Source organism: Pristiophorus japonicus, chromosome 6 (assembly GCF_044704955.1).
Source record: "Pristiophorus japonicus isolate sPriJap1 chromosome 6, sPriJap1.hap1, whole genome shotgun sequence".
Taxonomy (NCBI): domain Eukaryota; kingdom Metazoa; phylum Chordata; class Chondrichthyes; family Pristiophoridae; genus Pristiophorus; species Pristiophorus japonicus.
The window spans coordinates 211,120,740-211,135,424 of record NC_091982.1 but is presented as its reverse complement, the minus strand read 5'-3'; the positions used below and the strand labels follow the sequence as shown (position 1 = coordinate 211,135,424).

General features: G+C 42.0%; 1 protein-coding gene across 2 annotated transcripts in view; it reads left to right on the top strand.

The window, feature by feature from the left end:
• schip1 (schwannomin interacting protein 1) overlaps positions 1-14,685 on the top strand; it is a 240,629-nt gene that overhangs the window by 134,722 nt on the left and 91,222 nt on the right. For both annotated transcript variants that reach the window (XM_070883578.1, XM_070883579.1), the window contains exon 3: positions 4,818-4,936. In XM_070883578.1, coding sequence (XP_070739679.1) covers positions 4,818-4,936 — 119 coding nt within the window. The remainder of the gene's footprint in view (positions 1-4,817; positions 4,937-14,685) is intronic.

The following is a 14,685-nucleotide window of genomic DNA, read 5'->3' as shown; positions in this document are numbered from 1 at the left end:
TTGTAGGATCTTGCGGAGACATCGTTGGTGGCATTGACTTGAGAGTAAAGAGTTTTCACTAAGGTGATATCAGTGGGAGACTTTGTTAATGAGAAGAGAGTAGAAAAGCTGGGGTTCTTTTTATTAGAAAAAAATTAAGAGGAGATCTGATAGAGCTGTTTGGAATTTAGAGGTTTTGGTGAGGTTAATAGGGAAAAAATATTTCTGTTGGTAACTAGTGGACATTATTATGATGATTACTAAAAGAACAAAGGGAGAGGTTTAGGGATTCTTTTTAAGCAAGTCTTGGTTGGATGCAGAATGCCTCAGCAAGGACAATGGTGGAAGCAGAATTGATAATAGCTGATAAATATTTGGAAAGAAAATTAGAATGATAGGAAAGGACAGGAGAATGGAAATAAGTGGATACCTCTTTCCAAGAGCCAAGAATTGCACATGGTCTCCTCCTGTGATGTTTTGATGGAATCATAGAATTGTACAAGAAAGCACTGAATGGAAAGGGGCCATTCACCCATCAAGCTGCCGCCTTCTGCAAACTGTCCGTACCATGTACTCTGTGTGGTATTCCTTCGATCCCCTGAAGTACTCTGATCCCAAGAGGTGAAGTAAACAAGCAAACTTCCAGAATATCCATCCAACCTCACATCTCCACTTGAACTCAAGTCAGTGGTCTTCGAGGCACTATTCCTCCCCACTCTCTCTTCCCTCCCCTCCTCTCACGCAAACACCAGTAGTTCAGGAATAATTATGCTCTGTAGGGTATGTGATCATTGCAATCACTATAGCTGTCAATCCCCATGCCAACCTGATGGTTTTTGCAGTTCCATTTTAAAAGAATAAATTATCCTTGGTCTCAAATTCTTTTGTCTGAAATCTGTTTTGAATATTTACGACTGTTGTGAGAAAAATAATTGCTTCAAAACTGTTGTTTGAAGTTTGATAATTGCATTGGAGTTCTGAACATTTTTATTTAATTGGTTACGGGTGGTATTTTCCTTGTGACTACTTGGGGATTAGGACTTTATCCTGGAGCATACTGTTAAGCACTTAGAATTTTAATGGAAATAACCTGCACAAGTGCTGTACTTTCAAATCATTGTAATGTTTTTTGCGAATGGATATGTCATTCCTCTTGCAGTCCAAACGCTACCAGTTTCAGAATTTATTATTTAATTCTCTTGGTTGATTTATGTTGAAGTTTAAAAGACTTATTGAAGTTTCTAAAATGGGTTCTCTTGACATCAAATTTTATTACGGCATAATGAATGCACTGAACATTCAAATGTAGGCTTGATACTTCTAAGCAGCAATAGCATGAATGTGAAGATGGAGGTCTTTCCCAATTTTGCCCCATTCAAGATATTTGCCACTGTATATCCTCTTACAGCATTGAGTTGGGAGCCTATCTGGGCCGGGGACCTCTCCGTGATTCACGACCACTATTGATGATGCTATTCTATACTGGAGTGACGAGTGTCATGATACAGATTGTATCCAATGTTTGCATATCCTTGATTAGAACACCTGCCCTTATGTCCTCCAGAAACAGCGTGGCTAAGAACTGATTAAAGTTACACAATTGGGGCAGATGGCTTTTCAATGAAGGATTGTTCGATGGTTTTAAAGCTACTTGCTGAAACGAAAGCATTCCAGCTGCTGGCACCCTGGATTCTGTTCTGTTTTCTGTTCAACGTACCAGCTATAAAAGATTTTAGTTTGGAACTTGGAATGTCCAAGTCTCTCAGCATCCCATTACCAAACCTATATTTTTATCATTATTTCAACAGTCCTTGATCTGAATAGATTTTGCTGTTATTCCCGACTTGTGACTGGTAAAAATACATTGCCTATCACACAAAAGAAATTAAATTCTAACCCCAGAAAATGCTTATTACTGCAGATAATGAAGGTTAGACAGCAGCGTGGAGTATTTTCTGAATGTTCCGCAGCATTTCACTGCAACTTCCATGAAAATTAATTTCCAGCAATATGTAATTCTACGTTAAAGGATGTGGAATAATTGCCATTTACAGACTAGCAGCCAAATGCTCAGCAGACATTGAAGGAAATGGTAATACTATATTTCAGCAACTGCAAAACAAATTGGCTGTAATTCCTGATTAAATTATAGGTCATTAATTTATATGCTCACATTGACATTTGCAAATATAGCAATTAAAATTTGATAGCAAGAACTGCTATTGGCACACTCCTTATACATTTAAAATGCTGGCATTTGATAAAATGATATGGTGGGCAAATATTAAGTTACCTAAAAATTTAAAGGACTATATTAATGAAGGTATCTTAAACTTAATTTGTCTGATAATGTAGCCTAGATTTTGGGATAATAATCAGTCAGATAGGGATGGGAAATGGGACAGAGAACCATTATACTGGATTCTTGTCCACTTTAGCGGCCTTCAAATTTTCAGGTCCAGCAGAAGCACTCACCTAAGACAGAAAATTGGACAGATGTTGTTACCACGTCACTACCGCTTCATTTCATAGTCTCTACTATGAGGCAGTGATGATGTGGTAAATGACATCTGAGCCATTTTCTGTCATTGCCACTTCATTTGCATTCAGTGGTAATCGTGCCAGGTTGCAAGGTTCTTGTGGAAATAAATTTAAAGAGCCAGGCTATTGTAGATTTCTTAGGAGGAATTTTATCCCCCCATGATGGGTGGGGGAGGGACGGGGTGGGGGTTAATAGTTCAAAATTGGGAAACCTGACCCCAAACGTGCCCACTTCCGGTTTCAACGAGGCGGGTTGAGGCCCATTCAACAAGGCGGGTTGGGGCATGGGCGACTAACCTGTTCGTCAGAGGCGGACCTGTCATTTAATTATTTTAATGAGACTGCCTCAAACTTTAGGACAGTTTTAAATTTAAGTGCTGCTGGTAACCCGGCAGCTGGAGGGAGGTTCGAACGGCCAGATCCAGCAGGTAAGTGCCTTTCCAGCACTGCTTGTGGGTCAGGATGAGGCCAGGGCCCACTTCCCCGGTCCCCCAAGCTAACCTTCCTTCCTCACCTCTGATCTGATCTACTCTCCAGCCACTCCACCACCATGTCCTCTCCCCACCTCAATCTACTCACAGCCCGTGATCTTCTGCCAGAATTGGGCCATTATTACCTATAAGCCAGCAGCCCACCTCTATTGTATACACTGTTCTGCCAGTGGCTGCTGATGTTCCTGTTTCCCGTAACTTCTGTGTCATGGAATCCATCCTGGCTGCCACTGGGGACATCTGCAATATAAGCCAAAGAACTGCACGGATGCATTAAGCAAATCACAGATGCATTTCTCTCTGTAGCTAGCAATTTCATTAGCTTATTCATGCTGCAAACATGATAGAGCACTGCAATTTTACTGAGTGGTAGGATACCCCAAGGTTCAAGGAATGCGGGTTACACCCATATGGCCATGCATGCTGTGTACATCAATGGTCAGATGCACAACAAGGAAGGGTAACATCCTCCCAACAGCTCGTTTGTAAGCAGCAGGAGAACACTATCTTGCAAATAAATGCTTTCTTCCCAAGCATCTGCCACAATGCTTTTATTATAAGAAACTCCACAGTACCAGCACTCTTTTTAACCAGAAAGGCAAGTCTCTGGGTGGCTCCTCTTTTTCCAGGGCCCTGATGCGACAGTACTGTAACAAGGCCCATTAATTCGTCTGGACCATCATTACACACGAGAGGCATTTTGAAGACATGATTCAGGTGTCTGGATTAATCTGGGAGATGTCCTGCAGTAGTGTCCAGCATGGTTTTTCGGACTGTAATGGCATGCTGCGTGATGCACAATTTTGTCTTACAAAGAGGCATCCTCGTGGAGACCTCAAAAGGCCCCATCAGGAGTAAAGTAATGCTAGATAAACTCTTGAAAAATGACTCCGAATGTTTGATATGTCCACGACCATAAAAAAAATTCACCGCCTGTTTCTTTTAAATTGTTGGTTGCACTATTGCAAAAATGACAGTACATTACCAGATTCTGGTCCCAGTTTGAAAGTCTCAGGAGGAGCCAGTCCCACACTTCATGGAGTATAACTGCAAATGGTGTCAAACCTGCTGTTTTAAAAATATGTAGCAATCGCTACATTTGAAATGCAGCCTTGAGTATCCTTACCAGTTTCTCGTTAACATTCCTATACAAGGCCTTTACAATATTAGTGTTATTCTGCAATTGGCTAATACGGATGGACTGGGTGTACAGAAATGTGGTCACAACTAAAGTGCTAATTAATGGCACAGTAGAGAATTTGTGTAATTCATTCAGATACTATAATCTGACATTACTATCTTTTGCTTGTAGTCCAATACTGTGCTGAGAGCTACCAACTGCAAGGCAGATTGTAGTATGAGAGCTGTGTGTGCCTTTTGCCACCATTGGCAAAAGTAGATGTTGCAGCATAGTATAACAAGGAAAAGGTGGTAATGTGCAAGGAACGTAACCTGTCACAGTGAATAAAAATGAGCATTATTACAATAACCTGATCCAAAAATAATCAACTTACAGCAACCAATCCACAATCTGGTAATAGAAAAGGAGACTTGGGGATAATAACTATAAAGGGGGTTGAACCACTATTATTGGCACTATTGGTGAAGTGCCTGGTCCAGAGGTGCAAGCAATTGAAAAGAGTAGGGAAAAAAGGGACTACAAAGCCAGGAGGTTACTAAACCATTAGCTGCCACTATCTAATTACATAATGGAAATTTCTGTGATGATAATAACCCATAAAACCTGATGCTGGTAGTCATCAAGAACATTATTGTGCCTGAAATATCTTCCTGTTTAATTTGCAGGCCCAAAAAAATGAGAGGGAATCAATCCGCCAGAAGCTGGCACTGGGCAGTTTCTTTGATGATGGCCCAGGAATTTACACCAGCTGTAGCAAGAGTGGCAAACCCAGCCTGTCTTCACGGTAAGTGTTGGAAAATACATTTTACATCTGTAGAATTCTTGCACAAGGACTTTAACTGTTAATATGGAGCGTAGATGATTTAATGGAGATATTTTTGGAGGGTGATGAATAATATTTCACTCACCAATCCAGTTCTCTGCCATGTGTTGTTTCGAAATTCAGCTTGCAATATGATAATTGTTTCCTTCAAATTTCAGTGAATTCCCTTCCTATCCTTTCCATAGTGCATCTCGAATTATAAAGGACAGCACAGTGGTAGATAATACTTGGGCGCTGTAGCAAATAGTTTGTGTTTTATTTTTACATATATGGGATGAATTAATATCGAAATAGAAAAATGGTATCTTCATCAGTGACGGGTTTCCATCAGCACTGCAGTACTGTTAGCCCGGATTATGTGTTCAAGTTCTGTCGAGAGGCTTAAACCCACAGTCTTCTGATTCATGGAAAATAGTGCTACCATTGAGCTAGTCTGACACTTGCAAGTTTGGAAAGAGTAAAAAAAAAGGTTGCAGTAAATCAGGAAGTGGTAATTGCATGCCTCTGGGTGAGGGTTTTTAAAATCTCAATATTGGAGGAGAGCGGACAGACTAAGAGAAGTAAGAAGTTCCACAATTTGGGATGATAGAAAATATTAAGTTATAGTAGAAAACTATGCATGAGTTTTGATTTCAACACATTTGAGTAAATAGGGAGGGGGGAAGAAGCGTGTGTAGGATGGTGTACTTGTAGCTTAGGAGAAACGAGGGGGAAATGTTTGCAGCAACATTGACCATATTATTACAGGTCGGACTTCTCTGGTCTGGGACTCTCTGGTCTGGAAACATCTGTGGTTCGGCATTTACTGAGCCTGAGGGAGAGGAGGGTTTATTTTTTTTAAAGTTTCGATTGGCTGGAGCGGCTGTCAGTCAGTGAGTGTGTTCGGCGATTGTCTGGATTGGCTGTTAGTCAATAAGTGTGTTCGGCAATTGGCTGGAGCGGCTGTCAATCAGTCAGTGAGTGTGTGCGCGGCAATTGAGGGAGCCAGCACACGAACACACACACACACAGGTGGCCACGTGCTGTCGACAGGTACTGGTAAACATGACCTCCTGTGGTTCGGAAAATTCTCTGTTCCGGCACGGGTCAGGTCCCGGGGATGCCGGACCAGTGAGGTCCAACCTGTATTACTAAAATCAAGAGAGACAAGAAAGGTTGCAGCAAACAGGTGAACCCTGCCTCAGAATTAGCCTCTAATCGCTATCAGATGACTAGTTTCTTGGACTTTATTCAGGAACACAAGAGCTGATCGAAGAGCTCTCTCAAATATTAGAAAAAACAGAAATCCCTGTAAATTGCAAGAGATTGATTTGAATTTGGCCTTGTCTGGAATGTTAGCACCATTTTGAAACAAAAAGGATTGTTTAAGATTTGAGCCAGATGATGTGTTAGAAAGTGTTCAAGAATTAATACTACAAAAATTATATTTGTTTCTTACCCCCCCAAAAAAAATTCAATTCCACGTTTGCATACCATTGTTGTATTTGTATTGCCAACCTAATTCTTGCTGAGAAATTCTAATTAATATTTGACCATAAATTATTGAGCAAAAGAAGGAAGCCATAATACAATGCAAAGTACTTATAGCAGGACTGTGATGACCGGATTTTCCTGGTTCACTGAACGTATGGTGTAATCAGATAAATTGGGTTCAGATAAGTGCCTGTGCATCACTGCACTGTGCTTGTTTTGCTTTCCAAAGCCCTTCAAATCTAGTGGCCTCGGCCAACACCCAAAGTGCCTAATGAGTTAAGGCACTGCCCAGTGTATCACTAAGTTATACAGACCAGAAGCTTGAATTTGATTATTAGTCTATACTGAGTTAGCTGACTTCCGCTGGAGCCACTCTATGTGTTATAACGGCATTAGGTGTCCCTGGTAAGGGAAAAATAAGTCTGGATTCCTGCTTCTCATTACTATCCAATGACTTTGGCCTTGATTTTAACTAAGGGACAGTTTTCAGTGGGTAAGTTTTGCTATCAGTCTGACAGCACAGGAGCAGTGGAGGGGTCGAGAGAGGGGGTGTCATCGGCGTACATGTGGAAGCCAATCTTGCGTCTTCGACTGATGTTAACAAGTGAAACCTTGTAGATGAAGAAGAGGAGGGGTCAAGGATAGCTCCTTTGGGGACTCCTGAGGTGATGGTGCAGGGATGGGAACAGAAGCCATTGTGATGGTTGATTCCACTATACTTCATGTGTTAGGGTCCCGCCCGAAGTCTTCAGCCCGGCTTCTTCTCATCGGCCGGGTCTGTTCAGCCTTCACCCTCTTTTTCCCCCGCCCCCTCCTCTCTTGCTCCCCTTCCTCTCCCGCTCCCTCTCCTCTACCCCCTCTCCTCTCCCTCTCCCTCTCTCTCTCTCTCCCTCTCCTTCTCCCTCTCCCTCTCCTTCTCCTTCTCCTTCTTCTCCTTCTTCTCCTTCTCCTCCTTCTTCTCCTCCTTCTCCTTCTCCTTCTCCTCCTTCTCCTCCTTCTTCTCCTTCTCCTCCTTCTCCTTCTTCTTCTCCTTCTCCTTCTCCTTCTCCCTCTCCTTCTCCCCCCATCCCTCTCCCTCTCCCTCCCCCCTCTCCCTCTCTCCCTCTCCCTCCCCCCTCTCCCTCTCCTCTCCCCCTCCTCTCACCCCTCCCACCCCACCCCCGTCTCTCATTCCTTACGCCTGATTTATTTTCGAAGTGTAGGCAAGGTTTTTCTGAGCGTACAAAAACTTACACTTACTCCATTCTAAGTTAGTTTGGAGTGAGTTTTCGCTGCCTAAACTTGCAAAACAGGCGTAAATGGCCAGACACGCCCCATTTGAAAAAAAAAATCTGTTCTAAAATGGAACTGTTCTAACTTACTAGAACTGGAGCAAACTAAATGCTGAGAATTGCAATTTCTAAGACACTCCATTCTAAACTAGTTGCTCCAAAAAAATAGGAGCAACTCAGGCCGAAACTTGACCCCTAACTTTCTGTTCAGTCTTTCTAATAAATAATCATTACATTTTTATCCTCAATTCCTGCCTCTTGTTACTTTTTGTACATAGAACTGTAAGTCACATTTACATTCAGTAGCTATGTTGCCAATTCAGTCTGATGCACCTATTTGAATTCTCTCTCGATGGCCATACAATCAACATCAGTATACTAGTGCACAAAATGACAGCCTGGTTGTGTGGTGACTCATAATCTAAAAGTTCTTCTAATGAAGGAACTACCACTTTACATTTAATGACACTTTTGTTATCTGGCCAACAGACCAGAAGTTATTTATAATTTTCATCTTTCTCGTCCTCCAAGTGCGTTGTAACTGTAATAGTCCTGGGGTGTCAGGCAAGAATTGTACAGCTGCAGTGTCACAGGGATTTTACATTTCTTTTTAAATGCCAGCATCAGTGTGCATCTTGAAACCAATAAACATTGAAGCCTTTGTGATACTCCTTATCTGCCTTCATGTGACATCACCAGCTTTCTGAGAAACAAATAAACCCATAGTAGACACAATAAGGGCTCTGAGCTTTTTGGAAAAAAAATAGCAGCTTATAATTCAAGTTGGTGGTTTGCATTATTTTCTTTTAATAGCCCATGGTTTTATGGCAAGCTGTTGGGATTGACCACCAAAAATGTATTGTGCCATGCAGATAGTGTCAAAAATTGCAATATCCATTTTTATCTTGGATTAAGTCGTTTGTAGGAACAACCTTTAAAGATTATAATTTTGTCTGGAAGCACCTGTCTCCAGCAAATGCAATTAAAAATAAAAAGTAACAGTATGCCAAATCATTTATGGAGATGTCAGAGTTACTGAGGGCGAGAGTTTCCCTAACCTGTTTTTCTGGTGCCCTCACCTGAGGTGCACCGTTTTTGTCCGCCTCCAAGCGCGGCAAAAAAAGATGTTGGTATTCTGGCCGCACCGCAGCCTCTCTTCGGTCGTGGCGCAGCGTGGCCCAATGGATTGGGGGCGGAGCCAGGTCCTGGCGCTGAAAACAGTGCCGGGACCTCTGCACATGCATGCTGGAGTCTACGAGCATGTGCAGTAACTCCTGGCAGGCCGAATCTGTGAGTACCCGCTGCAGGCTGTGAGGGAGGTTCCCGAAGCACACCGTCCCTAGCCCTGGCCGAATGGGCTCCCTCATTTGCGGCCCGCTGCGTTCCCTAAGGTAGGAGTTCTATTTTTTATTTGTTATTTACTGATTGATTTTGGTGCTTTAGGGGCAGGGTTCCTTCTATTTTTTTATTTGTTATTTATTGATTGATTATTACTTTGGTCTTGGTGCTTTAGGTGCAGGGTTTCTTCTATTTTATTTGTTAATTAATTGCTTATTACTTTTTGTGCTTTGTTTGGTGCTTGGTGGTGCTTTAAATGTAGTTACTTGCGCCGATTCCTTAACTCTCGGTAAGGTTTTTCTGTGCGGACAGAAGTGGCAACATACGCTGGCCTAAGTTAGTTTGGAGCAACTATTTGCTGGCCAAATGCCTAAAACAGGGGTAAGTGGCTGGGAACGCCCCCTTTTGGGGGAAAAAAAACGGAACTAAAAAAAAACCTAACTAACTCACTTACACTGGCGCAAATTAAATGGCCAGAATTGCAACTAAAAAGATAGTCCAGAAAAATCAAGTTGCTCCCAAAAAAAGGAGCAACTCCTGGGGAAACCTGGGCCCTGAGAGTCCAGGAATCAGTTACCTGGATGAGAATTTTTAGCACCAACTGAAAAATGTAGGAGCATCTGACAATCTAGCTTGTGACTCAACCAGAAGCTGACAGTATCCACATCATAAATAATAGACACTCATTGTCCTGGTTTCAGGCAACATATTAACCCAAAACTTCATGATGACATCATAAGCAGTGAAAATAATGATAATCACGGGGAGTACATTTTTAGTTCAGTACAATTTTAAAAATGAGATAGGATTCTTCATTTATAAGGTGGTAATTTTTCCCCAATCTTTGTTGAGTCCACCTATACTTCATACCCTTTGTTGGAGGAGAACCAGGTGTAATCCTTGCAGAAAACTGCACAAGAGAAGTTTTTGGCGTAGTTCCTGCTGTTTTTTCTACCTCAAGCGCCAAACATTTGCTTGACACATTCTCATGGTGGTAAGGCTAAGATTAATCCTTTATGCGCTACGTTCTCACAGCCATGAATGTACCTCCTACCATTAGCATGAAGAAGTAACAGAGGGGGTTGTTGAAGGGAGTGCAGGAGATGTGTACATGGACTTTCAAACAGCATTTGATAAAGTACTTCATAACAGACTTATTCGTAAAGTAGAAGGCTAAGGGATTGGAGGCTGAAAATAATGGTAAACGGGTGTTTTCTGATTGGAGAGAAGTATGCAGTGGGGTCCCCCAGGGGTCGATATTAATACTATTGCTTTTCATGTTATATATAAATGACTCAATGGGCCAAATGGCCTCCTTTTGTGCTGTACTATTCTATGATTCTATTGTAGCTCATCCCACCATCTCTCTTCAAGGTAGACAAAAGTTAGTTTTTTCATGAAGGTTGTGGACCCCTTTAAAGTTGCGTATTTCTACTTAGCTATGCGGTAGGATTACCATATTAATGACTGAAATGTGGCAAAATATGGCATACCAGTCCTTTTGATTTTAAAGAGCTCGTGCTTGTACTGCATCTTTATGAATGATTGAGTTAATCTTCAGAGTTACATTTTCTTTCTCTTAATTTACCCTCTGTCTATCTTGCAGTGTTCTGTGGTGAAAGCCTCTGCCAATACCAATCTTCAGCCAGTCCCCAGTAGTTGCACAAGAGAAGTGAACACTTAAGTGCTTTCCCCTGTATTCTCCAACTGTGCAGAAGTAGACCAGTCAAATTCAAAGGGGGATTTATAATCCACCGAACCTGGCAGGAGCGGGGGGGCGGTACACAGTTTAAAATGACCTTTGGTACTTACCGCAAACTCCCACTCCACTCCTGACAGCCACCATTTTACCTGTACCCTTTTTTAGGTGGCTGGCAGGCGCCTCATCGATAGATGCAAATCAAGGTCCTATAATATCATTAGGACCCAATGCAATTTTAATGTGAAATCACGGAAGATTCACCAGGCGCTGAGTAAATCTAACTGGGATTGATTTCTGAGGGTCACTGGAAGCAGTATTTAAAGGGGCACTCAGCTTCAGGCACTCAGATTTGTGACCTGTTGTGCTATTTGTATTCCTACAGGATAATTGAGCTTGCAAATTGCTTGTACTGATTTTTTTTGTCTCACTCACCCTGAATAAGCACTCAGAACTTATAGAAACAGGAGTAGCCGTTCAATTCCTCCAGCCTGGTCTGCCATTCAATCACATCATAGCAAAACCCCATTTACACCCCTTTGGTCCTTATCCCTTGAAACCTTTGCCTAACAATAATCTTAATGATCTGTTTTGAAAATTTGAATTGACCCAGTATCGACGGCCTTTTGAGGGAGAGAGCTCCAGATTTCCACTACATTTTGTGTGAAAAAGGTGCTTCCTGATTTCACTCCGAAATGGCCTAATTTTAAGACTATGCCCTTTTTCTCTAGATTCCCCCACCAGAGGAAATAGTTTCACTGTATCTACTCTGTCAAATTCTGGTGAATCTGTGCTGTCTAATGAGCAACGCACTTTAGGAAGGATGTGAAGGCCTTGGAGAGGGTGCAGTAAAGATTTTTGTGAATGATTCCAGGGATGAGGGGCTTCAGTTACGTGGATAGACTGGAGAAGCTGGGGTAGAGTGAGAGATTTGATAGATGTGTTCAAATTCATGAGGGGTCTGGACAGAGTAGATTGAGAGAAACTGTTCCCATTGACAGAAGGGTCCAGAACCAGAGGTCACAGATTTAAGGTAATTGGCAAAAGAACCAAAGGTGACATAAGAAGAAACCTTTTTACACAGCGAGTGGTTAGGATCTGGAATGCACTGCCTGAAAGGGTGGTGGAGGCAGATTCAACCGCAGCTTTCAAAAGGGAGTTGGATAAGTATCTGAAGGAAAAAAATTATCAGGGCTATGGGGAAAGAGCGGGGTAGTGAGATTAGTTGAAGTGCTCTTGCACAGAGCCGGCATGGGCTCGACGGGCCGAATAGCCTCCTTCCATGCTGTAATAATTCTATGATTCAGTACTCAAGATGGGGTCAGACCAAGGCTCTGTGCAACTGAAGCATAACTTTCTCTGCCATCGTCGTATTTGAGATGGTGTCTGAATTTCAGAATGTAATAAAGGACGAATGGTTTAGCACAATCTAGACTTGTAGAAACTCCTTTTGGATTAATATGACTTCATGGTATTGCTTTAGAGTTCGACTGAAGGTATAGTAGTACTATTAAACTTGTATTTCATCCCTGTTTACTTCTTTTAAATTCCAGGGAAGGCTTATGTGCGCCACTAAATTCAGCAGTTTTCAGGGGAGTTGATAACAAGAATTACCATTTGAGAAATTATTGCTTGCAGGCCAGATATTCCCATATACAATTAGCTGGGTCAGAAGTATCAAAGGGATCCTGTGCCATTGAAGTTAAAATAATTATATATGTACTTCACCGGTTCCAAAGATGAGATCTTCATGGTGCATTAGACAATCCATTGATCTGCAAGGTTAAATCTTGTCAAAGTTATATAAAAAGATGAAACTGGTAAATGTTTCCACTTGTGAGGGAGAGCATAATTAGAGGCCATCAATATAAGATAATCACCAAGAAATCCAATAGGGAATTCAGAACAAACTTCTTTATGCAAAGAGTAGTGAGAATGTGGAACTTGCTCCACAGGGAGTGGTTGAAGCGAATAGTATAGATGCATTTAAGGGGAGGCTAGACAAGCATATGAAGGAGAAGGGAATAGAGGGTTATACAGATAGATTTAGATGAGGAAAGATGGGAGGAGGCTCGAGTGGAGCATAAACACCAGCATGGACTCGTTGGGCTGAATGGCGTATATCCAATGTAATTCTATGAGTCACCCTGCTGGAGCAAAGAGAGAACCAGAATTTCATTGCCATGTTTCATTAATATACTGTGCCAAGACTCATTAATATACTGTGTTTGCATTTTTGTGTAATTTCTTTCAACGAATAACATCTCTCTATAGAATCCATAAATATAAAATATCCTGCTTAAAATAAAAACAAAATAATGTGATTAAAAAAATATTAAAGAAAAATCAATATTTTTAAATGTCTATAAATCTAGCTTTGTATTTTCTCCAGAAATCTGTGCTGAATAGAGAGGTGTTTTTGTGTACCATTTGAACTTCCAGATCATAGGACAATACCGTGTGATACCAAGTCTTCATAGGATTTCCAGTCATTGCAAAGTGTGAACCACATGACCAGTTTTCAAATTCCTGCCCCCACTGTCCTCGAGAGAACAGACAAGGGCCCCAAGTTTCCACATGATTTGCTCCTGATTTTTCAGAGCAACTGGTGTAGAATGGAGTATCTTAGAAATCGGAATTCTCCACAATTAGTTTTCTGCAGATCTAGTCAGGTAGAATAGTTTCACTTTGGAACAGAATTTTTTTTCCAAAAGGAGGCGTGTCCGGCCACTGACGGCTGATTTGAAAGTTTCCACAGTGAAAACGTACTCCAAACTAACTTAGAATGGAGCAAGTGAAGATTTTTGTACGCTTGAAAAAACCTTGTCTACACTTTAAAAAATCAGGCGCAGGTTACAAATTAGGCGTAGGGAACGAGGTGGGGGGGGGGGGAAGGGAAGTTATTAAATTCTACAATCAATCCTTAGTTATACTTATACAAATATGAAACAAATAAATCCAACCAGAATAAAAATTTATAAGCAAAGAAAAGATTAAATAAACCATGTTCCTACCTGTGTGAAAGTGCTTCAGGCAGGCCTTTCAGGCAGGGGTGTGGCGTCGGTCTCCACGGCAGGCAGCAAGCAGCCTTCGAGCTGAGCTGCGGTGCTTGAGGCAGGCCTTCATTCCCCGTGAAGATGCAGCACCCGGACGGACTTGAGGCCATTCGGCCATGGGATTGCAGCGGCGTCAGTGGCTGGCCGGCAGCCGAAGAATCAACGCAGGACACACGCAGCTCATTAAGGTTCTTGAGGCCATTCGGCCACACTTTAGGGGCGGCGTCAGTGGCTGGCCGGCAGCCAAAGATACAGTAGCAGCCTTCGAGCTGTGAGGGGGACTGAGGCCATTTGGACAGGGAGAGGCAGCCACATCGACATCTTTATATTTAAATTTGCAGAATGAGTGCACCACATATTATGCAATGGTTTGCTTCCTCATGCAAGAAATTCTTTGTTCTTGGTGGAAGTTGATCCATTGCAAAGTTGAATTGGCACTTTTATTTCTCCAAACACACAGTCCTTAATTTGCAGGCACCGGTTCTGCAAGTTTAGCAGTGAAAAGCTGAACTCACTGATTTCAGCAGGTGATTTATTCAGCAGTGCTGCTAAAAGCACTCCCTCACACACAGAAACATCAAGAAAATTAAAATACAAGCCTTTGCAGGGGTCCAAGAAACAAATCGTCACTTTTGAGCTCGAGAATACCGCATTTTTTTTCAGGCACCGTTTTCGGCGCGAAAAACAGGCGCCCAGCTCTGAGGTGCGCCTTTTTCACCGCTTGTGGAAACTTGGGGCCAAGATCATATTTCTGGTGAAGGCCCTCTATCAAAACGTGTCTTCTCCTCACAGATGCTAATGGACCTGCTGAGTGTTTCCACCATTATTGGTTTTTGGTTTGCAGTTTTCTGTTTTGATTTTTGCTCACTTTCC